The following is a 26,111-nucleotide window of genomic DNA, read 5'->3' as shown; positions in this document are numbered from 1 at the left end:
TTCTAAACAAAGTTTTAAACTTAAATGTTTTTTTTTTTCTTGTTCAGAATTCCTAAGGATAGAGGTTAAATCCCAACATATATCTAAGAAACTCTATTGATATTTGCCAATCCAAAGTTTTAAATGAAACTTAACATGTCACAAGAAATTGGATCAAAGTTGGTTTGAGGCCCTTCTCAATGACCCATTTAAAAACCAAATTTAGAACATTAATATAATCAATACAGAACAAAATTTCATATTAGATACTAAAGGCTTTTAAAAACTATTGTTCCACTTCAGTCTCCGAACTGATGAAAATGTTTATTGATCAACCACAACCCACACCATTTTTTATTTATATAAAATGAAAAGAAAGTTTTCTTAAAGTAAAAATTGTACTTATGCAAATCCAGGCACTGATAGAACTTGGCTACTTCTAATTTACTACTAGTGGGTATTATCTGGAAAAAAACCCCAAGTTACATAAACTTTATTATTTGTTAAAAAATACTTTTATGATTAAAGTTAAGATTGGATCAATGTGAAATTTTAAAAATTGTCATTTAACTATAATTGTAAACTAGAAATAGCTTTATACTTACCAAGTTGCTCGAATTTCTACGTTAAGTTTAGCTCTTTGTAATCTTTAGCTGCTATTCAGGCTACCAATTTTAGACTTATGCACTCACAAATCGAGAATATGTCATCAGAAAGCACCACTACACTTCACATTGTGCATTTAACCCCTCTGTGCCCAAAGTCCCTTGTACAATACACCGCAAAGCAGACAGGAAGGTACCACCACAGTAGATGGTCCAGTCTCCTGTTGCAACAAGGGTAAGAGACACATTGAGGGGGCCCTGCATTAAAGGAAGCTATAGTGTGCTACAACAGTGCAACAAAGAGGGTCAGGATAACAACCTGTTGGTAGCCATGAAATAGGATGTCTGTGCCAAATCCTTGCTTGCTGTAAGAAAAAAAAAACACGAAGACAAAACTATCAGCTTTAACATGCTTCCATCAAAAAGTTCTCAACACAACAAAAACTTCAAAGATGTGTACACAAAAAGTAAATTTTACTTACTACTTACAAATATCACAAGAGCGCCATCATTTTCTATACTACTGAAAATCTTCAACAACATTCACTCAAATGTTTCTTGCTATCCCCCAAAGATCTGAGAAACAAGCCGATTTGCTTTTAGCTAGCCAGTTACAAGGGCTAAACTTGTTACTAAGTTAAGCATCTAGTCAGCTAAAAGTTGCAATAAAGTATTCTCCTGGATTTAAAAAAAAAAGAAGAAGAAGAAGAAAAGATTTTGAAGTCTAATACAAAATACAAAAAGTTGCCTGCCAGACTTAATCCTCAATCATCATATTTAAATTGGTTTAAGTATTTCCATCAAAAGAAAACAAAACAAACCCCCACCCCCACCCCAAACTCTAGAGAGCACAATTGCTCCGTTTGTTTTTTTTATCATGCTAAGCATCAACAGAGAATAAACAACCTAGAAACATCATAAGGACATAGATATAGGAAACTCCACTGTATTTTTCTTTAATTAGGAATCTAATCAACGACAACTTTAGAAACGATGCGAGTACTCTAGAGGGAATCAGGATGCTTCAACACTGGTCCGCAACAGAAAAGCAAAAATTGAAATAGAAATTAAGACATTGAAAACAGTCCCCGCTCCCTTCTTTTGCTTCTCATTCTTCCCAACAGGGATGCCTTTGCTAGTTTCCCCCCACCCTTTCCAATTACATTTACAATCACTTGACAAACCTTTCCCTCCTGCTCTAGGGTCAGTTCCCCTCAACTCACCCCTCTCTAAGAGGCCTCAAATTCCTTGCCCCCTCCTATTTTTATTCGTAGGACCTGTAATCCCTGCTGCCCCATGTGAATCATAACATAAAGATTTACAAAAAGGGACTTGGGCTTAGTAGAGTTGTGCTAAGGAAGAGTGTCAAAGCATCAGATGTCTTGGAGGCAGTGTGACTTAAGTATGACATTCTTTCCTGGTGGGGAGGGAAGGAGAAATCACAGAAGTGAAAGGTCCCTGTAAAATTACATTAGCCAATTCAGCAGCAAAGTAGCATATCAGTTTTCTCTTGGGATGGAGGAGGACTTTGAAGAAACCAAACCATTTACCCTTCCCCCACAAAAGACTCAAAATATGTAGAAAAAGTAAAAATAATTTTAAATTTCCATAGCAGTTTTAACCACAGAATACATCTAAATTCAATAACATTAACATTCATTGTGCAACAGAGGAAGAATGTAGGGAAAATGTTCTTTTGCTAGCTTAAAGTTATAACAGAGCAGACAAAGACACCAAACAAAAGAATATTTTTTAAATGGAGTGAGATACCATAGTTACTTGAAAGGTTAATCAGACAAAATGAGGTTAAACATATATATAAGATTTATACTAAAATTTAAATATCAGTCACACTTTAAACATTAACAATAAAAATCATATTTAAATACTTTGCTTTAAATGATATTCAAATTTGTAGTTTTGGCATTGTTTTAAAATTTACTATTCAATTTTGTAAATGAACGGTGTTTATGCCTCTAGCTTTTTGGATATAGAACATGTACAAAAATATCAAATTGTGACAAAAGATTTAAAAGAAGCTAAAATCTCTCAATAATACTAAGATGAATCCAGGTTCATTGTTACTAAAATAAAGTACATATTTTAACCTGTACTAATATCTTCCTTCAATATCTTTCTTCATTAGGCTCAATTTAAAACAAACTATATGGGTCTCCATTATTCTGACAGAACAGTTTACCCTTTCACGTTTTCAGGAAAACAGAACTACTATTCTGCTTCTTTTTTCTTAATTCAACATTCACACTAGTTATCTATACAACACTATACTACACTGTAATCCTGGGGATGAGAATGTGCTATGAGGTATATTCACATACCACGAAAAACAGGAACTATACGTATGCTCTAGTTTACAAATGATAACGTGTGCTATTAGGATCTAAAAAATATAAATGGCATTTTTAGAAGTCCAGTTCTTAACAAAATCATTGTGGTTTTAAACAGGTTGGGTTTTTTTTTTTTAAATGTAGCCATAACAATAAAAATCCTACCTAGCTATAAAATGAATACAATTTAGAATGAATAAAATGTGAGAATATTTAGATAAACACTAAAAAATAAAACAAGGCCTTCAAAAGTCTTACCCATTTTGTTAAACCTAAAAGAAGTCTAGGGGTAAAAGAATGGAACTGCAAAATTTCATTTTCAAAAAGGAAATAACAGAAAAAAGCACACAAAAGGTTCCAAGTGCTTGCTATTAGTACATAATACTTCAGCGGGAAACAGGAAAGTTGAAGTAACAAGTAGTATAACAACACGCAACTGTGTAAAAAATATTTCTAGGGATAGGACAACAGATACATAGGATTCATTAACAAAAGCAGAAAAATGTAACAAAGCAGTAAAGCAAAAAATACAAGAATTTCCCACTCCTGTTTATAAAAGGTTTAATAGTCATATCACACACTGCATGCTACCATGCTATGTAATTATTTCCCCATTATACACAAAAAGGAAACAATTTTTGGTAATGCTAAAGAACTGTGAAAAATATATCAAATCAATTTTGTTCAAATGAACATGAGCAAAACGTTTTCAAAAGTGACAAATCTGCTAAGGCAGGCAAGTTTTATATGAAAAATTTGAGGCTTAGCGCCAAATTCTTATACTGTATAATCTTTTCAAGAAGTCAATAAAAGTTTGACATAAATAAAAAATTAATACTATTTTCTGCACTTATGTGTTAATGGCCTACATCTTAAATAGTAACTGAAATAGGACTGGCATAGCACAATGGAGAGGTAGAGAGAGAACAAATATTTGGAAGCCCTCCAATTTTTCAGTGAACTGAGACTCTAGCCTAAGTTTAAGGAAGCTAATTAATTAACTGGTAGAACCACAAATATAAGTAGATGAATAGGTAGATGTATAACACGAAAAATTAATGCTTCAAAATGACATTTCCCCCATTTTAATAAAATTCAAAGAGGCTAGAAGAACAAAATAGCATTCAAATCAATGATAGACAATAAAAAGCATTAACACCGTGCTTAATTTACAAGTTTCACAGATCACTTACCTCTTACTAACTGGGTACATTTCACCACATCTGTGTGTGGGTGCTCAATGGTGATCTCAAAACCTGAAATGAAAAGTACTTTTTTTCCCAATCACTTACCACTACAATACTTGCCTGAGATATGCCATTCATCACACAACCATAAATGTGTATTTTTCATTAAAACATCCAAAGACAAAGAAAGTTACTTTCTCATCACTGACATGCTCCTTATACCTCCAATGAGAAAACATTTCCTCTCAAAAACAATGTTCCAATTATGAAAATTGATATCAAAGTTTTTTATAGGTCAGAGGGTAATATTCATTCAAAATTTTGAATTACAATTAGTTTGAGATTATCCTCAAGTTAAAAACAAACTAAAATCATAACAAATGCAATTATTAAGCCTTCCTCACAGTAGTTTAAGCAGGGATTCAACTATGTAATATGTTTCTTAAATGTATTTCAACTCTTTCAGAAGATTTTGTGAAAATAACATTTTTCATAAATATAACCTTTGGGTCACTGTATGAGAAATGACCTTTTAAATGACATAGTCCTTTATTTTCTTAGTATGCCTTAAAGTGTTCCAGCCGGTTAGCTTATAACTACATTTCATCAATAATAAAATAAAATTAAGGTAAGTAAATCTTATAGGCCTCAAGATTCATTAAATCACTGTTTCTACAACCAAAGACATAAGGTTGAAAAGCTTTCAATGTTCAGTCAACCCTGAGGAAGAGCTGTGGTTTTACCTTTACAAAAAATGTGGCGGTCACATTTAGTGCCTTCAGAAGCAGTAAATGAATTAACATCCCAATAAACAGGTAATCTAGAGTTATAAACTTATTGTATGGTCTATATATATTTCTACTGTAATTAAACCTGCACAATCATACTTTAATGAAAGCCAAAGACGAGTAATTTGTAAATTCTAATTTACAAAACAATGCTATTCGTTCTCTGTGCTTAAAAATCTGTCATAAACTATACAAATATGATATAATGGTTTTAAATAAAATAACTATATTATTTCCACATAATATAATTTTCCTTTTCAGCCTTCATGATATAAATTTGTAATTTTCATATTAATGTAATTTTACATTGTAAGACAATAAACAACATGCAAAATCATTGGATTTGGAAGGAATGAGAAGACTCAGTTCTATTTTTTATCTTTTATACTACAAAAACTTCAAACAAGTGATAAAAATGTCAAACAACCTACTTTTGTAATAAAAAGAATCTGTCATGATGGGAAGCTATAATTACAATTCAACATTTGGGAATGGAGTAATAAATAAAATTAACTACCATAATAAATAATGATTATTTATAAACACACAATGTGGCAAATTTCTTACATTATCTTTCATCTTCAAATTCACAATGTTAAGGCAGGCATTATTATTTCACCTCATTACACAAAATAGAGGTACAAAAGGTAAAGGAAACTTTGCTCAAGTTTACAAAGCAAGTCAGAGGTCTACAGATTTAAATCCAGATCCCAATAAAGCCCATGTTCTTCCAGAAGAAATATAACATGACTACACAAGTCAAAACGTTAGGTTTCAATCTCATCAGTGAAGTGAAAGAATAAATGATCTTTAGTGATCACTTAAATTGCACAAACTTTGCAGACAATGTAACTTTTAGGAAAGGATGATCAACATTTAAGTAACTATTATGTCACATTAAAAATGATGTGATAAATTCATTAAATACTGACTATAAGCTGTAGGAGAACAAGAACTGCCATGTATGTTTGTACACATTACAATCACATGCAATAGCCCTAAAGAAATATTTTATTCTCCAATGCAAATCCAGAATGAGGCATAGTGCCTCAATTACCTGAAAACATAAAAATCACATTGAAGACTATGTTTACCATTCAATTAAATTATGAAATTAAAATTCAAAACATGGTTTTATAAGCCGGTGATAATATTCTAGCCCCAAGCTTTGTTTTAAATAAAATTTTCTTCAATGATAAAATTACTCCAGAAACTTTTTCCTTTATTTAGAATACAGAGGTCTTCAAATGTCATTTTGTTCAACATCATTTTGTTATAACATAGGAACTTAATTCTTGTTTATATCAATTAGCCTATGGCAAAACTAGTTTTGCTATTTGTTGTTTCACCTAAAGTTGCAGAACCTATTGATGACATTGAGTACTTACTGTACTGCACCGAAGAACACACACACAAAATAATAAATGACGTAAGTACATACCTAGGGTTTGTAGCATTATGGTTTCAAGTAAAACCAGTTCTTGAGTTTGTTGAAGGTAAGCCTGCCAGGTAAAAGTAATAATATTAAAATGCTTAAGACAAAAATCATACCACTAGACTATTTTATTTGTGCCTTATTTTGAAAAGGTCACAAGCTAATTTTAAAACATAAATTTCTATTATTTGAACAATACCCTAAGCATTCACAAGAAATAATTCTGAATTTGTAATGAATTTGTAGACACTATAATTCTCTATTACTGAATGGCTACATTAATATTTACTCTCCTAGGAAATAAATTGAGGGTGCTAGAGAAAAATCTACATTCTGTGACAAGTCTAAATTGAATTACTTCTAATACAGGAAATGTAAGCAAAAACTAAAAAAACAAACAAAAAAACCCAATACTCCACGATCACCACCAACAAAAAAATCCCTTTATATAATGATGATAATATGAAAGGGGGTTAGTTAATTAAACAAAAGAGATCGTCAATCTGTAATGTAAAAATTTATTGAGGTATTATTGGGACTTCAAGACACATTAAGAACAGGAAGCATTAACCCAGGTAATAACATCAAATTCAAAACTGCCTTTAAAGATAAGGCTTATCAACTTAATCAAAGTACTTCATATGTAATTTCTTGACAGTCACAGTGAGTTATTTTTATAACTAACTTCCTCTCTTCAGAAAAGACAAAATAAAAACAAACCCTATGATTTCTAGATTACAAGAGAAAATTTTAGATACCGTGTTTACCTGAAAATAAGATCTAGCTCTAACGTGTCTTTTGGAGCAAAAATTAATATAAGACCGGGTCTTATTTTACTACAATGTAAGACCCGGTCTTATACAATATAATGTAAGGGTCTTATTTTATTACAATGTAAGACCGGGTCTTATATTAATTTTTGCTCCAAAAGATGCGTTAGAGCTGATTATCCGGCTAGGTTTTATTTTCAGGGAAACAGTATAAAATATCAAAATAATGTATCATATACAGATGGGGACGTAAATAGAGGACCTTTTCCTTCAAGTTGAATAAATTATTCCCCTACTGTAATTACTCTGGAAATAAAAGATATGAAAAATTTTCTGCCATCTCATTCTTAGATCATGAAAATTGACTACAGTGATAAGAAAATGTATTATATATAAATATTCATTTATATAAGGACATATTGCTAAACCCAAAGTGAAAGCACCTTTAATTTTATTTATGCCCCATTTTGAAAAGGTCACTGAGCTGATTTTAAAACACAGATTTCTATTATTTGAACAATGGCCTAAGTATTCATAAGAAATAATTCTGAATTTGTAAAGTTAGTAGACACTACAATTCTTCATTATTGAATGGCTACATTAATATTTTACTCCCTTTTAAAGCCAACATCTAGGATAAAATTGTCATTTATAAAATCAGATATATTTAATATGGACCTTAAACTCAACTTAAATAAAAAAAATGAATAGATATAATCTGATAGTTATAAGTAGTTAAAAGTTCCTGATAAAGTAATTCACCTATAGTAAGACTGATAAAAAAAAATGATTTTAAAGGTACAGAATTCTAGCTTGTTTTAAGATGTCAGAAAATTTTAAATGGTGGTTTCAAAACAAGAACTATTAAAATGTTGATGATGAGCAAGTTGTTTGCAATCTAGTATTAATCTTTAGGAAAATTAAAATACTTTTTACAAATGCCGCTCATGAAAGCATAGTGAAATGTATTTTTATGTATCAGAGAGATAAGTAGCAGTAAGCATTAATAAAGAAACAATTCTGTGAAAAGACGAATTACTGGTCTAGAGGTAAATCCAAAGGATTTCTTATTCCTTCATTTGCTGACTATTTATCTCTGTCTTAAAAACACCCAAACAATGGAGGTGATAGGATTTACCCTCCATATATATCACAGGTTTGCTGTGAAGAAAAACAACAAAAATGTGAAACAGAAAGTACCTTTGAATCAAAGCCTTACATGATTCAGAATGATATTATAATTCATAAACGTATTTAATATGTTTCTGCCAGATTGATTCCTAAGTGGTAAAAGAAAGAAGCAACATTTGGAAGGCAACACTAAATGAATTATGTTTTTACTGGTACCAAAATAATGAAAAGGTTTCAAACTTAGCGAGAAAAAGCACAAACACCCGTCTTTACATACATCACATTTAGTATCCAGCAGTGGCTCTAGAGGGTGCAGACAAGTATGTGCTACTTTGATAACATGTTCAAGTTTTCGAGCCTGTTCTTCCACTTTTGCAGCCAAAAATAATGCAGTAGGTGATATTACCTGCAGAGAAGATAAAAATTTGGTTATTTCAAAACAATTTTGGAAAAAGCTACTTTCTAAAGGGGAGGGGTATGCAAGGAAGGAACCACTAGTCGGGCTATGACAAGACTGACGCATCACAAGAGTTTTGATAAAGTTATTCATTACATAGAACTAGTTACCCAAGTCTATACAATCTGTTTTACTTGTTTTGCAAGTAGAATTCTAAAGGGAAAAAGGGAAAAGACTTACATTTTAGCTAACCGAGAAAGAGTTTAAATGTTAATGCACATTGAGAAGGAAAAGGAAAAAAACCCTCAAGACAACTAATGAAGAAGCAATAGCTGAAACAAAAAGATGAAAAGTGGATTATAAAGTATATTCAGATTTTCCCTTTTGGGGCAGTCACCACTTTCTAGAGTTCTTTTAAATTAATAATTCACTGTGTGGCTAAGAGCCACACAATCTTGCTTAAGAGACAGAAAAAAGGATCTATAACAAGGAAAAATGAGAAGAAGAGTCTGCATATAAAACTGCTCTTAATATCTCTATTACTGTACTAGTGTAGTATTAAAAGCAGCGTAGAAAACGGAATAAATGTGTCAGATAAACCAACAGAGTAGAAACATTGCCAGTTGGAGATAGAAAAATTAGCAATTTTTTTTAGTTTTAGTGAATTATGTTCTTCTGATAGAAGTATAAAAACAGAGCTCTAACAAAGACATTGAGTAAGACAGGGAAACATCAATTCTGAGCAAATATTTACTCCCAAAGTTACAAATAAACCAAATAATTGCTGATTCAGAAAACAGGCATACTTTAAACTCAATTACAAGAGTTTAAAGATCCCATACAAGAAGATCCCATACAAGAAATACCTCATGGTGACAGAGGGATTTTAGGTGGTGAGCACACAATGGAGTATACAGATGTTGTATCGGAAAGATGCACACATGAAACTTTATATAAAATTATTAACCAATGTTACCCCAATAAATTTAATTTAAAAAAGGAATATCCCGTGGAAAGATAATTTCTAAAGATAAAGATTCAGGTACATTATTTTTCAAGAGATGAACATCTGGGCCTCACTGTATCTTGGGGATCAACCACTAATCAGAAACAAGGCCAAAGGAGGCAGGCGAGGGGACATAACTCATGATATGTGATTTGGGGAAGGTAACACAAGGAGAAACTTTCTCATACAGAGAAGGTGGACCCTTAGCTCTGAGAGCTTTTAAAACAACTTACAAATATCATTGCTGAGACACGAAATTAAATCACTGGTTTTTGGATCTGAAAGGGACCTTCTTTAGTCCAAATCCATTTGCAGATTAATAAATGGAGTAAAAATGAAGTTCCTTCCTGATGTACAAATCTTTATAACTGACCTAAAAATTGAGTTTGGCTCCAAACAATGTTACCTTAAAAGGACTGAGTAATTTCAACTCGGACTTTCAAGCTTTTTCCATCTTTTTAAATTAAAATTACAAGGAAAATATTTTAAAAATTGAGACTGCTCAAAAAAACTTATTCTGAGTTTTCATGGATTTAGAATAAACTACTGTTACTCTTCTTTACAACAGATTTAATTAAGCAACATCAAAACTAGTTAACATTCTTGAAATACCAGTTAAATAGCAGCCATCAGGGCGGGGAGTTTTCTGAGGTGCAGAAAGTATAAGATAACTGAGATCAAACAATAATTCCTACATCAGTTATTTTTTTTCCACACACTTAAAATTTCCTACCACTGCTGCCTACTTTGTCTATTTAATTCCTTTTCTATTTAAAGGATTAACTCAAAAGAGCACCTCTTCCTAAGGTAAAATCCCTGAGTCAGAATGAAGTACCCTTCTTTATTCAATAGGAAATTGTGCATACCTCCACCATTGTACTTATGCTGTATTCTACCTTTGGGTTATTAATTTCATCTGTCCTGACAGTCTAGAAGCAGCTTGAACACAAAGACTGAATTATTCATTCATGTTCTCATTATCTAGCACTGTGTAGCTACTATTCAATATATATCTGAATGACATGTGGATAATCTATAGACAGGGGGTGCGAAAAAAATGTACACATTTTAAGAGATGTTATCTATGTACGAGTATTACTTTTCGAAGTTGAACTGAATTACGTAGTAATGTGCATGTAGTATGACGTTTGCTCAAAAGATGGCGTTAATCAAACGAATGCTAGCATCATTCATTGTATTACAATTATATTAGTTTTTTTCCTTTCTTAAATATGTACACATTTTTTTGGTACCCTCTTTTTAGCACCTCTGTGTAAGGCACCAATGCTATATTCAAAGTATTCCAAATACCACAATAAAAATCTGAGAGCCGATACCAACGTAAGAAATGTAAGAAACACCCCATAAAATGAAGATAACACTCAGTTTCCTACAACCTCTCATTCATTTTCTTGTTCATGTCTAAGAGGGGAATGGCTAAGCCAGCCTTCAAATGTCACAACTATTAATCAAAGAGCGAAGCAAAAGAGCATCAATTCAAAAGTCAGATTAGACTGAACTTAATATTTAAACTTCCTTCCTAACTGCCAGGTGATCCAAAATTTCTCTTACTTGCCTAAAAGGCACTTCTTAAAGTCTCCAATGAGTTTTGCTTGGTAAAATCTTGTAGTATACCCAGTCTCAGCTGCATCCTCTTCAGACTTTTTGAAAGCCTCAATATCCAGAGGTACTTTCACACCACACAGTGTTTCTCCTTAGAAGATAGTCTCAATGGAAATAATGTGTACTAGTGAATGATTCTAAAATTCTGCAAATGATCTTAAAAATTAAGTATTCAGGGAACTAAACAATCAGTGACCTTCAGGGTAGATTCCTGGTGTATTTACCACACTCCTCACAGAGGCCTTTCTGTTCTCTCTAAATAGTCCTCATCCTCCTCCAGTGCAACTAACACCCAACACTTCCCAAGTTCTTGGTGAAATCCACTAACTCCATTCACACTGCCTCCTCTGCAGCCTGCAAACAGTTTACTCTATCAGGTGGTAAAAACAAACCCAAACAAACCAAACAAAACACCTTTTTAGATAAATATTTTGTGGCCATCCATGTGAGGCTTTAATTTTAAGGATGACTAAAGAAAGTAATCAAACTAGGTACTGCTTTTTGTACAAAAAACTGATTCTGTTGTGTGGCTTATTAAAAGGAAAAGAATTCCAGAAGTTATAAGTAATGGCAATATTATTAGTTGGTCTGGTGGCTTTTACCAAACACACGTAAACTTGGTTCAAAGTCACAGAGTTCATACCAACACTGGAGTCCATACTCGGTTGATTCAAGTGATGAAGCAACTACAAACAGATTCTGTTCACTGGGGACAGGGATCATGCACTGTCTGTCTTTGCATTTTGGTCTCTAGTTTAATAATAAACTTTCTCCAGATACTGTAACTAAAGGGAAGATAAAATGATTCTGAAGTAGTCCAGAGTTTGTCATCTAGTAGATGTACAGCTATTTCAAGAGGATACTAAATCCTCAAAATGAGACAAATTTCTACAGAAATATACTATACAAATCATGGAGAGGGACAGGTTGAGGTGATGAAGCCAGCTGTCGCACAGCTGTCAAAGACTGCCTCAGTGGATCCTGGCTGTCATCTGACTAGCCTACGCAAATTGCTCATTCTCTTTGTGGCTCAGTTTTTGCATCTGTAAAATGGGAGCAACAGTACCTTCTTATAAAGTTGTGATGGAGATTAAATGAATCAATATATGTAGAGCACTTAGAATAGTGCCTCACACATTATGCCAATTGAGTATTGTCAGTGTTGATGTTAAATTTTAAGTGATTTAACATGCTTTTTAAAATTCCTTTGTTCTTGCTCGCCTTCTTCCTTCCAGTAAAACTCAATTTTTAAAAGTTCTCAGTTCTAACTAAGTGTTTCAAACACTAAAATAATGACACCTGACATTATGTCAATGGTTATACTCAGATTCCTTTCTTCTCTTCTCCGTCCAGTTGTTTCCACCCCCTTTTACTCCCTTCCTTCTCCACCTATTCTCCTCCTGGCCCATTTCTGGCCGTCGTCTCCCTTTCTGCGCTAGATACCCTCACTGCTGACAATTTTCACTCTCCATTGCTTGGTTCAACCTTGATAGTTGGAGGCAAGGTCAGTTTGCATTCACAAAACGACTGGGTAATTTTTAAGTCACCAAAGATGACCAGTTTTAAGAGACTCATTCTGGTCTTTATTCTTTTAGTAATTAATTTTGTGCACACACTTTGTACGTACATTTGTATTTAAGATCTACCCATAGCCGTTCTATTACTCAAATTTAAATCTCCTAATCCAAAAAAGCCCTAAAAAAAACCAACAAAAAAAAGACTTTCAAGTTTGTTTTCTATTTGCTAATATAGTATTAACAGGCACCTAAACCGTTCTTATGTTTTATCTTTAGGTCCTACAGGCTGGTGAAGCCATTTCTCCCCGTCCCTTACCTGTCCCAATACTTCCCCCTCTCCTAAGACTAAGATAATAATTTTCTGTGCCTTGAAAGGGACTTCATTAATAAATAAATAGCTAGTTCTAGATATCATAGCTTAAGATTTGGAAATCACTTGCCTAAGGCTATAGTTAAGGAAAAGTGGTAATGTTGTAACTTTAGCAAAGACTCCTAGTAGAAAGAAGCTCCTAGAATACAAAAAGGAAAGTAGAAATTTAGATAAAAGGAAAAGCAAGGGAGATACAGTTCCCAATAAAGAAAATGAAATAGGTCAAAATGTCCATTCGTTTATGAGAAAGATCACCGAGCTCAAACAAATTAAACCAAAATTCCAATACAATGTTAAAAGTGATTTAAACCCTTAATTTTGCTGCACTGAAAAGACTGGCATTACACTGTTACAGAAAATGTCATTAACCCAATGTGGTATTTTAGTTACTTTGCTACCTATATAATTATGTGTGAATATAATACTGTCAACATAAGAATTTACATTGAGAATTTAAAAATCTTCAGGTTGGACGTTATTTGGGACATCTAGTTATATTTAATAGAGAGCTGGCTTAAAGACTGAAAAGTACTAGTATTCAGTATTGCTAAAAAGCAGTACTAAGAGAATAAAGTTTGATTGCCACAATTACATTTAAACATATTTAATATGCTTACTGCTGTCTGGCATTGTAACATTTACTGAAGAGTACCTCACCATTACGAATTTGTTACAGAATGAAAAACAACACTAACTTATACTTCAGAGTATTCTTAGCATTTCATTAACTCTCTATTTCTGCCTTATACTCGGTTCCTACCACCCTCCGAGTAGTCATAAGTACTGTGAAACAAGGACATTAACATTGCATAAGTATTCAAATAGTCCACATAAATCTTAAAACGTCTCTTTGGGTTGATGAAAATATTATAAACTTAAGCCTGTGATGGTATTAGGTTGGTGCAAAAGTAACCAAGGTTTTTGCAATTTTTATAGCCTTTTAAACCACAATTACTTTTGCACCAACCTAATAGTTGTACAACTCTGTAAATACACCCACCCATTGAACTGTACATTCTAAGTGGGTGAATTTTATGGTATGTGAATTATAACTTAATAGATGTTTTTTAAAAGGAGCTAATGTTAAAGACATCTCTTAAATAAAGATATCTGGTAAATATTTAGTGTACACACACCATCAAAGGAAATTTGAAGGAAACCAAAAGCTCTATCATAGCACAACAAATATTGGTAAACAAAATTCACGTTAACCATGTATAACTTTATTGCACATTTAACTAGGTTTCACTTTCAGAAGGTATATATCCATCTCTTAAATAATGATTCACATTGACATTTAATTATGCAATTATTTCAGAAAACCGTTAGTTTGCTTGGTTAACAAAAATAATCTGAACAGATGTTTAAGTCTACATAAAGTGAACCATATATCATTAATTCAAATACCTACTCTTATTAAGTGCTTAAAACACCAATCATTTAACTAGAGCAATACAAACTATCTAAAACATCTAAGGATATGGGGAGCTTGTAAAAATCTGGTATCATCTCTGAATGAATTCATCACTTAAAGACTACCTCCAAATCCTCAGAATTTCCTTTCCCTGCTCTCTCGGCTATTTTATTTATCTCTTGGCTATTTCAAATGTCTAGGCTATTTTATTTTTCCAGCATGGAAACTGTCAGTTTTCATAATCCGAAGATTCTTGAGCAGAAAAGATTCATCATTCCTATTTTTTAAACTACTAAATAAGTCCTCAATTTAAAATTTGAATGTGCACACTTCTCTACAGAACAAATTACTACAGTGTGAATTGCACCGTAATTTATTTGTTGATAGATACAAATGTCTACACTTTCCATTAACTAGTACTTCTTTTAAAAGTTTATAACCCAAAACAGCATTGTCAATTACAAATGCAATGTGAGCCACATATGTACTTAAGATTTTTCTAGTAACAACGTTTAACATAGTAAAGAAATAGGAAATTAACCGCATCTAGTTAGTGGTTTTATATAGACAAATATACCAGGGGTGCCAAAAATATGTACAAGTGGACACTTTGGTCAACGTTGCTCAAGCAGTAGTTTGCCGTAATCAGAAGTGTCTGGATGCTGATGGTAATCACTTTGAGCATCTCTTGTAATTGCAGAAGTCAAACGTGACTTGTATTCATCTTTTGTTATCGGTATATAGTGAGTATTACAATTTTAATAGTTTTTATTCCCTTGTTAAAATGTGTAAACATTTTTTGGTCAGCCTCTATATATAAGCACAAGTTGCAACCCACTGCTGACATTCTAAATAGAAAATTCATTAAGATTATATAAAAGATTTAAATTATTAAATATTCATAGGCATCACAAATTAGCTCAAATTTATTTCCGTTCCTAGTTATTCCCACATTAGATAGACAAGTTTCTTTTTCTTCTCCTACTAAAACGTAAATAAATCCCTTAGGGAAAAGCACTCTTATTTGTAAGAAAATAAATACCAACTTTGCATACTGCTTTGTTACCTAATATGCACTCAATATTTGTGGAATAATTGTTGTCATGCAAACAGACAGCACACTGTCACTAAGTATGAGCCATCAACGCCATAACTTCAAAATATTTTAACAATGAACACGTAGGTGAATTATTGTAGTCCTCATCATTCATTTCTTTTTCTGTATCAGACTCAAATGATTTAGAGAAAAACTTCACATTACATGTATTTCTTTAAACATGATCACATCAGGAATACTTAATATGCCAGCTTTACAACTTAAATCATAACTTTTTTCTTTTTTAAGTGTTTTTCCAGGACCTATCAGCTCCAAGTCAAGTAGCTGTTTCAATCTAGTTGTGGAAGGCGCAGCTCACATGGCCCATGTAGGGATCGAACTGGCAACCTTGGTGCTATGCGCACCGCGCTCTAACCAACTGAGCTAACCGGCCAGCCCAAACCATAACTTTTTAAAATATAGGATATTAAGTTAATGCTCCAAAATATTGTAGGTTAGTAAGGTTTCCATCATTTCCCCCATTCTCTAGAATGTGTATACATATTTAAACTGTGTAATGATTTAGGCACTTTGTTCTTTAAAAAAAGTCAGCCTTTATATAGAGACCTTTGTGTGCCTTGGCCAATGCAAACACTCAACGATGAGACTTAGTTTAGAATCATATTACCATATTGTACAAAATGTGTCTGTTCTCGGGTACACGGGCTAAAGCCACCACAGAAGCATGTGAACTACAAGACTAACAGACACATGCTTGTGTGTGCACACAGAAAAGCTTTGAATTATTTGAATATTTTATAATCATCTAATTTTGAAAAATAAAGCTGCTTCATGAAGATCTTATAAAGACTTGTGTAATACATAATACACACCATAATCAACATCCCTGTAAATTAGGCAGATAGAGCACAATGTTTCAAAATAATATTAAACCTTTTGTAAAACTTTCTAGAGTTCTTTTCAGAATCAATTTGAAAAAAAATCAATCAAAAACATCATATATGTATGTATACATATTTTTTTTAAAAAAAGATTTTATTGGGGAAAGGGAACAAAACTGTATTGGGGAACAGTGTGTACTTCCAGGATTTTTTCCAAGTCAAGTTGTTGTCCTTTCAATGTTAGTTGTGGAGGGTGCAGCTCTGCTCCAGGTCCAGTTGTCGTTAGTTGCAGGGGGTGTGTAGCCCACCATGCCTTGCGGGAGTTGAGGAATCGAATTGGCAAGCTTGTGGTTGAGAGGATGCGCTCCAACCAACTGAGCCATCCAGCAGCTCAGCGGCAGCTCAGCTCAAGGTGCCGTGTTCAATCTTAGTCGCAGGGGGTGGAGCCCACCATCCCTTGCGGGACTCGAGGAGTTGAACCGGCAACCTTGTGGTTGAGAGCCCACTGGCCCATGTGGGAATCGAACCGGCAGGCTTCGGAGTTAGGAGCACGGAGCTCCAACCGCCTAAGTCACTGGGCTGGCCCACATATATATATATTTTAACATCTATCAGTAAACTCTCCCAGATAGATCATCCTCCTTGTTTAACAGAAGGAAGTTCAAGTTACCTAATTACTATTAAAAAATCATCCTTATCTTCCTAGAACTTATACCTATTAAGTACATTTAAATGACAATCTATTGTAGTGTGATTGGAAATTAATGTATCACCTTCTAAAGTGATTAAAGATGACCATTTTAATGTCTTATGTGAGGAATTATAAGACAGTGACAGTCGATACCCAAATCCCCACAGAAAACCAGAGTAACAAGATAGCAAAACCAAAACCCCATCGATATGTATAACCAAACCACTTGATAAGGCATTCCTAGGAAATCTCCCCAATGCAAAACAGAATACTGTATAACCACAATATCTACATAGTATCAGCATCTACCTAACAAGAAGCAAAGGAAAGTAATGGAGCATGTGCTAGACTGATAACAGAAGAACTTCAAAGTAGCCAAGAGGCATTCATTAGAAATCACGGTGGGCCAATCTGAGAACAATAGCTTAACCTAGGAGGAATTTTATAAAGTCCAATAAGTGAGTGGATGCAAGAGGCCTAGAGTAAGGAGTAAAGGGCTGAAGTTAATGTCCACGAAATTTTGAAATTCAATTCCCAAGGCTCTCTTCCAGGACTACATGAAGAGAAATGTCTGGGAACAAAAGCAAAATTGGCAGGATAGAGACACTGCAAAGAGAAGGTGAAGATGAGGGAGGGGGATCGTAGGCAGTTAAACCTCAGAAAACAAGCTGCTACATTTCTGAACATTACACAAAATAACAGAAAAGGTAGCTCAAGTGAAAAGCTTCTCTGAAGCACATCTACTTAAAGCTCAGGAAAAGTAATCTCTCCTACAAAAGTGAGTAACGTAGAGTATTTAGGCCGTGCAAAGATACCTCTAAGAAAAAATTATAAGAGTTATCCCCAAGCAACAAAATTACATTAGAAAGAACTGCTTTTTTTTTTCAACAAACAGTAATGGAAAAACTGGATACATGCTAAAGAATGAAATCTAATCCTTACCTTAAACCAGATACAAAAATTAAGTCATAATGGATCAAACCTAAATACAAGAACTAAAACTATACAACTCTTAGAAGAAAATGGAAAAAGCTTTATGACTTTGGATTTGGCAATGATTTCTTGGATGTGACACCAAAAGCACAGGCAACAAAAGAAAAAAATGGGTAAACTGGACTTTATAAAAATTAAAAACTTTTGTGCATCAGAAAGTAAAAAGACAGTCCAAAGAATGGGAGAAAATATTTGCAAATCATGTATCTGATAAGGAATATCCAGATTACATAAAGAACTACATTTTAACAACAATTTAAAAATGGAAAAAGGACTTAAGTAGACATTTTCCCAAAGAAGATATGTAAATGCCCCAATAAGCACGTAAAAAAATGCTTGGGCTGGCCAGGTGGCTCAGGTGGTTTGAGCGCCATGCTCCTAATGCCGCGGTCGCTGGTTTGAATCCCACATGGGCCAATGAGTTGTGCCCTCTACAGCTATGATTGTGAAGAACAGCTCTCCCTGAAGATGGGCTATTGTGCGCTGCTGTGTGCTGGTGTGGGCTACCGTGAGCAGCTGGTGGCCAGCGTGAGTAGCCGGTGGTTATTGTGAGCAGCTGGCTGCCGTGAGCTGCTGTAAGTGGCCGACCAACAACTGGCGACCGTCTGCCTCAGCCGGGAGGAGCAGAAGGCTCATAATACCAGCATGGGCCAGGGAGCTGTGTCCTACACAATTAGACTGAGAAACAACAGCTTGAACCGGAGTGTGGGGAGGAGGCAGAGATGGGGGAAAAAAAGATGCTCAACATCACTAGCCATCAGAGAAATGCAAATCAAAACTACAAGATACCACTTCCCAGGATGGTTATTTTTTTTAAACTTTTATTTATTTTAAGTGAGTTTTTCCAGGACCCATCAGCTCCAAGCCAAACAGCTGTTTCAATCTGGTTGTGGAGGGCACAGCACACAGTGGCCCATGCGGGAATTGAACCGGCAACCTTGGTGTTATAAGCATCGTGCTCTAACCAACTGAGCTAACTGACTGCCCATCACAGGATGGGTATTATCAGAAAACCAGAAAAGAGCAAGCATTGGTGATGTGAAGAAATTAGAAACTCTTGTGCATTGCTAGTGGGAATGTTAAGATGGTGCTATGGTTGTGAAAAATAATATGGCAGTTCCTAAAGAATTTAAACAGAATTACAGTGTGATCTAGTAATTTCACTTCTGTGTATATACCCAGTAAGAACTGAAAGCAAGGACTTGAGCAATTATTTGTATACTAATGTTCATAGAAGCATTATTCACAATAGCCAAAAAGTAAAAGCAATCCAACTGTCCACCGGCGGATAAATGGATCAGCAAAATGTGGCACATATATACAAAAGGAAGGAAATTCTAACACATGCTACAACATGGATCAATCTTGAAGACATTAAGTGAAAGAAACCAGACACAAAAGGACAAATATTGTATGATTCCACTTATATGAGGTACCAAGAAATTCATAGACAAAGAAAGTAAAATGGTGGTTGCCAGTGAGTAGGAGCGGGGGAAATGTGGAGTTTGATTAATGAATACAGAGCTTCAGCTTGAGAAGATAAAAAAGTTCTGGAGATGGATGGTTGTGATAATAGCACAACAATGTGAACGTACTTAATGTCACTAAACCATACACTTAAAAAAATGGTTAAAATGGTATATTTTGTTACATATACATGTATTTACCACAATGAAAAACAAACAAAAAATTAAAACAGTAGCATACCTCCAAACTAATGAGACATTAAGAAAATAATTCAAAACACGAAACATAAGTAGAAAAGATGTGAGATTACATATTGAAAGAGCTCATCACACACCTGAATGTACCAACCCAGAACCAACATTAAGATACATTGTAGTAAAATTACTGAATTTTAAGAAAAAAAGAAATCCTTTGGCCATTTAGACAACAATACATTTAAGAAAGTTAGATCACCACCCAAACTGTGCTTTATGCCAGAAAAAAGTTGTTACGTATTTAAATACCCAAGAAAAGAAAGCGTAAATCAAGATTTTTTTTATCCAGCAAAACTAACCCTGACTATTAAGGGCAAACTTCTAAACATGCGATTCAGAGAATATTGTTTCCGTGGTCTTCAAAATGACTGCAAAGACTTCAACATAAGCACTGGTAGTGAACAATACAGTTACATGAAGAACTAAGATTAAATAAGGATTAAAAGGGAGAGTTTTGTAATGGTTATTTAAGATAATGGAGCTATGACTTTTAAAAACCAGGGGTAAGATGCGAGAGCAGAGCAGAAACATTTAACTGGTCTCAGTAAAATACTGATGGTGATCGTACTGTTATTCTGAAATTTATTTGTGTAATATGGAACTAAGTTAATATGTGACTATGGGATATTTAAATTCTATCATCCCTCATCCTCACACTCTTAAGAACTAAGATTTGGGTGTGAAAGGTCAGAGATATAATATAATGAACTCTGAGGTATTTTAAATGTATATTTAAAATAAACACATACAAAAAAGGGCTGCCAGGGGTGGAAGGATGGCTCAGTTGGTTACAGCGCAAGCTCTGAGCAACAGGGTTGCTGGTTCGATTCCCACACGGGCCAGCGAGCTGTGCCCTCCACAACTAGATTGAAGGACAACTACTTGGAGCTGATGGGCCCTGGGGAAACACACTGTTCCTCAATAAAATTAAAAAAAAAAAAAAAGGCCAGCCAACATCTATTTTATATATTTAACGTGTAAATGAAGAATAACACTTAATATACTGATGTACATAGTGAATATATATTCACTGTACTATGTATTTCCTCTTTCTGTGCATTCAAGATGCCTAGAAACAATATCACTCGGTAATCAAAAAAAAAAAGTTTCTTAAAGAATGGTTAATGCAGCTGTGGAGCACAAAATATACAAGATGAACCTGGAACAGTGTGCTGTAAGAGAGTGAGGAAGCTATCCAAGATCATTAAGGTACAAAGTTACTACAGTCCAATTCTACTGGGTATACACCCAAGAGAAACCAAAACGTATGTCCACACACAAATTTAGACATAAATACTCATAGCAGCAATATGATAGCCAAAAAGTGAAAACAACCCAAGTGTTCATTAACTAATGAATATACATGAAATGGTATTATGGTAGTTCATCAAGCAAAATAAATGAAGTACTGATATATATGGTACAACAAAGACGAACCTTGAAAACATGTGCAAAGTGAAAGCGTCCAGTCACAAAGGACCACATAGTGTATAATTCCATTTATAGAAAATGCTCAGAATGAGTTGGGGGGAAAATGGGGAGAGAGGGCCAAACGGTGTGGGGTTTCTTCATTGGATAATGAAAATTTTTTAAATTGATGCACACTCTGAGTACACTAAAAAAACTATTAAGTTGTACACTTCCAGTGGGTGAAATGCATGGTATGTAAATTGTCTCAACAAAGGTGGCACATATAGGGCAAGAAATAAGTATTTATCCTGTCTTTTCCTCTATGAACTGTACCACTGGGTGTCCAAATAGTATATGAATCATAGCATTCCATTATAAAAATATTCCAATTAATAAATGAAGAAGAAATGACAATTAAGAGTACCACAACGAAAGGATCTAGGCACTGGATATCAATAGCTGCTAACACCACAAAAACCAGACATTACGTACCTCCTGATGAAAGAACATAACACCACCTGTACTTCTGCCAAAGGGATCTAACATGAGTCTGATCAAATTTCTGGATCCAACTGGCAATTTGCAGGGAACACAAGAACAAAGGAACGTGATAAACTGCATCATGCGTATACAAACAGCAAATTCCAGAGAAGTTGGAAACTCTTTTGGTCTAATGCCTTAGGTTCTTCAACAGATAAAATTTAGGTAAAAGAAAGGGATGGAGGGGAAATCTGTACATTGAAATTTAAAAGGCCTATTAAATTTTTAGTAATAGGCAAGACTACATTGTAGCGTTTAGGAATTCAGAGTTAGGTGGTAAAACTATAAAGGAATTTAAAAAAGTGATTACTATAACATAAAAATCCTGATGACTTTCGGGAGGGAGAGAAGGGGTTGATGGTGCATATGGAGGTACTTCTGGGGTAGTGAGCAAAGTTTTGTTTCTTGACTTGAGTAGGGGTTACAAGGCTGTATGTCTTATAATTCATTAAGCTATCCATTTGTTTGGTGGTTTTGTTTTTGTTTTATAATAATAATAAAAATTTCACCTCATACACGCAGTTATGCTACAATACAAAAGGACACCAAATAGATGGAATACAATAGGATGTGAATAGGACCCAAAGATAAGATCAGAGATAAAAATTTAGAAGAGCGCAGTTATCCGGGGAATGCTTTATGAAGAGTTAGAACTTCAGCTGAGTCTTACTTAAAAACTGACAGATCACGGTCACATGAAAAGTAACGAGAAAGCACCATATAGAAAAAAAGTAGGGATGCACAATGCATAAAATACCAATCACATAAGGGCTGCTTGGACATTGGACAAGTTACTTAGTAACTACATGTTTCCTCAGGAGGATAATACTGTAGCTGAGATGACTAAGTGCCTTGTTACACAGTGGGATTTCCATAAATTTCATTCATGCAATTTACAGCTGAAAAAGAATTTAGAAATCACTTAGTCTAATAATCTCAAATTTATAATCCAGGAAATATGTTTGGTTAGTATCCATCATTTTAAACAGCAAAGATACAGGATACTTCCATTATTGCAAAAAGTTGTACTGGAGAGCACTGCAGTATTTCGTAGTATTAATGGATTTTGAACATAAGATTATTCTTGGACTAATTGTTTTATTAAATTAAAAGGCAGAAGAAGTGAGCTATAACATAAACAACCATTCAGATTTCACAAGACACTTTAGGAAGTAAAGGAATGAAATGCATGCTGATCTGACTTCTATAAAACATGACCAGAGTATAACAATGGGTTATTATGACACACACATAGGAAAAAGCAAAATTTAAACCAATGGTCTTCAAGTTTTGTAGTCATTAGTATCACCTGGGAAGCTTGTTAAGGTAAAGAATCCCAGGTCCCACCACAGATATTCTTGATTACATAGGTCTAAAGTACAGACCAATAAAGCATATTTATAATGAGCATTCTGATAATTCTGATGCAAGTAGTTGGTGAATCACAAGTAGCACACTGCAAAAGCTTTATACATATTGCTTTCAGTGAGAAATTTCAGGGCTATGAGGAGATGCCTAGTAACAGATAATTGAGGTAGACATAGTGACAACTGCATAAACTATGGGGTCTTCTAGAACTGGGTAAAATTTTTGCTTTTGTTATTCTATTGCTGTGTGACTTTAGCTAAGAAACAATTATTATTTCACCAAAAGGCAACATTAACGAACTAAATTTAAAAGTTAAATTTTAGGAATATCAAAACCAGTTTCCCTAAAGCCTTCAATTTGAAAGATTACAAATGAAACTAAAAAAATTTTTTTCAAGAAAAAAAAATTTACAAGTGTGATCTTTGTTCTCAAGGTCCTTAAGGGATTACAGATGAATAGGTGATTTCTTACTAGAACGGGTGAAATACACTCAAAATTAATCTAGAGGAAAAACATAGCTTTAGTCAGTCTCCTTCACTCAATTAACTCAAGGTTAGCAACGCAGGGTTTTCTCAACCTCACGACTACTGACATTTTGGACCACGTAACTTTCTGTTATGTTGTGCTGTCCTGTGCGTCGTGAGATGTTTAGCAGTATCCCTGGCTTCTGTCCACAAGAGGCCAGTAGCACCCTTTCCCCCACTCATGAAAGTCAAAAATGCCTCTAGGTATTGTCAAACGTCCCTTTGTGTGCAACACTGCCCCCAGGTGAGATCTACTGAATCAGGAGGCATCAACGACAAGTGCGGTGAAGTGAAGGCTGCTGCCAAGTGCCATCCATGGAAAGGCAGGGATCTTCAACAGGGGAAGCGGCCTGGGAAACAGCATGTCGAACCTTAGTAACAGCGTGTGGCAAGTTTCAACTTGTTTGGTGACGTCAGTTTTGTACGGTTGAGAGAAGGTATGCTTTAAAGTGTGACATACATCATGGATCATGAACACACCAAAGTGCAATGGGCAAATGGGTTCATTCTCCATCATGACAACGCTCCCTATCACACATCGCTGCTGGTATGGCAATTTCTCCCACGCTGGTATTATGAGCCTTACGCTCCCCTCAGCTGAGGCAGTTGGCCACCAGTCATCGGTCAGCCACTCACGGCAGCTCACGCTAGCTGCCAGCAACTCACGCTGGCTGCCGGCCACTCACGCTGGCCACCCGCTGCTCATGGCAGCCCATGATAGCCACGGCAACACTCAGCAGCCCGCAGCAGCTCACGCCGACCTCCGGCTGCTCACAGCAGCACAGTTCCAGAGAGAGCTGTTGTTCACAATCTTCGCTGTAGAGGATGCAGCTCACTGGTCCAAGTGGGAATTGAACCTGCTCCCTTGGTGTTAGGAGCATGGCACTCCAACCACCTGAGCCACTGGACCGGCCCGGTGCAGCAATTTGTCAAACAAAAATATTACAGAGTGTCCTCATCCACCTTACTCACCGGATCTGGCACTGTGTGACTTCTGGCTCTTCCCCAAAGTCAAAATGACCATGAAAGGTAAATGTTTTGATCATTCAGGACATCGAGGCAGCCATGACAGTGCAACTAAAGACACTCACGAAAGAGGACTTCCAGAAGTGCTTCAGAAAGTGGCAAGAATGATGGAATAAGTGTGTTTGAAGCAAGGGGGAGTATTTTGAGGGGGCAGGGGTTAATGGCAATGTCTTTTACTGTGACAATTTTTTTTTAATTTACACATTCACTATATTTTTTTTAAAAAATCACACCTCATATACTATCCCTTCTGGTGCCATCTTAAAAATTACTTCCCCTGAAGTAGCCACAACTAACCCTAAGTAGAACCAATCCAATTCTTTTATGTTCTCAAATGCTGCTGTACGCCAAGAATTGGGGGGGAGGCGGCTTTTCTGTGCTAAAGAAGATCTTTACACATATGGCTGCACAAGCAAAATGTGTTTCTGAAAGGGTACACAAATATTGTAATAGCAAATGCTGTACAGCAGGGGCCTTAGACCCTTGGATTGGAGGGACATTTATCATATACCTTTTCCTACTGTTTTCATTTACCATATGTCTACATAAGCTTCCAATAATGAAAGAAAACATTCCAAGTGTGTCTATGTGGGGAGGACATACATATAGAAACATGTTTAAGGATTCATTCAATATAACTGTGAGCAATAAGATTTGATCCATTCTATTGACAAATAGTTGCTGAATATCTGCTCTATGAAAGGTAATGATAATACAACAGTTAAGTAAAGCCAAAAAGAAAGAAAACAAACAAAAAACTCCCTGCCCTGATAGTGAGTACCTTCTAGTTTGACTATGTGTGTGTGTTGGGGGTGGGATGTTTTTACATTTATCTTTATCTGTAGTCCTACCTTTGAGAGAAATTTCGGGCTTTCATAGTAAAAATTTAAATAAGGCCCTTTAGCTAACCAATTCCCCGGAAATGTTGGTTTTCTTTCACAAAAGGCAATCGTGTATAACAATTTTATGAGCAACTTGAGTATAAACAAGCACAGTGTAAAATGGATAAAATCTACTTTTTAAACAGTCTTGGATAAACTTATATTGCCAAGGACTATAATTAAAAATTATAATGGGAGAATGCTATATTATCAGACAAAGATCACGGAGAGTGGGCACTGCTCTAGATAGATAAAAGAATGGCTTTCCTTTATATGATTTAAGTCTTTACAGAGAAAGAAAGGAATGCAAAAAGAACATCCTCAAATTTTCATATGATTGGTCAAGAGCCAGATTAGAAAGAAAAAGATTATAGACTGTAAGCAAAAAGTGGCACGTAGTAAAATTTAGCACAAGCAAATACAAGTCTGCTTATGTGTAGCAATCTAAC

General features: G+C 34.8%; 1 protein-coding gene across 8 annotated transcripts in view; it reads right to left on the bottom strand.

The window, feature by feature from the left end:
* Positions 1–26,111, bottom strand: part of CCNT2 (cyclin T2) — a 41,721-nt gene that overhangs the window by 9,353 nt on the left and 6,257 nt on the right. For 5 of the 8 annotated variants that reach the window (XM_081052612.1, XM_081052615.1, XM_081052611.1 and 2 more), the window contains 4 exons: positions 8,521–8,649; positions 6,349–6,409; positions 4,126–4,188; positions 904–949 (listed from right to left, as the gene is read on the bottom strand). In XM_081052612.1, the coding sequence (XP_080908738.1) occupies positions 904–949; positions 4,126–4,188; positions 6,349–6,409; positions 8,521–8,649 (299 nt within the window). Of the gene's footprint in view, positions 1–584; positions 950–1,073; positions 1,210–4,125; positions 4,189–6,348; positions 6,410–8,520; positions 8,650–26,111 lie in introns of those variants that run through there. The other 3 variants (XR_013993574.1, XM_081052617.1, XM_081052616.1) reach the window with 3 other exon arrangements.

This window comes from Rhinolophus hipposideros (genome assembly GCF_964194185.1).
Source record: "Rhinolophus hipposideros genome assembly, chromosome: 6".
NCBI classification, from domain to species: Eukaryota; Metazoa; Chordata; class Mammalia; order Chiroptera; family Rhinolophidae; genus Rhinolophus; species Rhinolophus hipposideros.
Note: the sequence above shows the minus strand (reverse complement) of the source record. Positions and strands in the feature narration are given on the sequence as shown.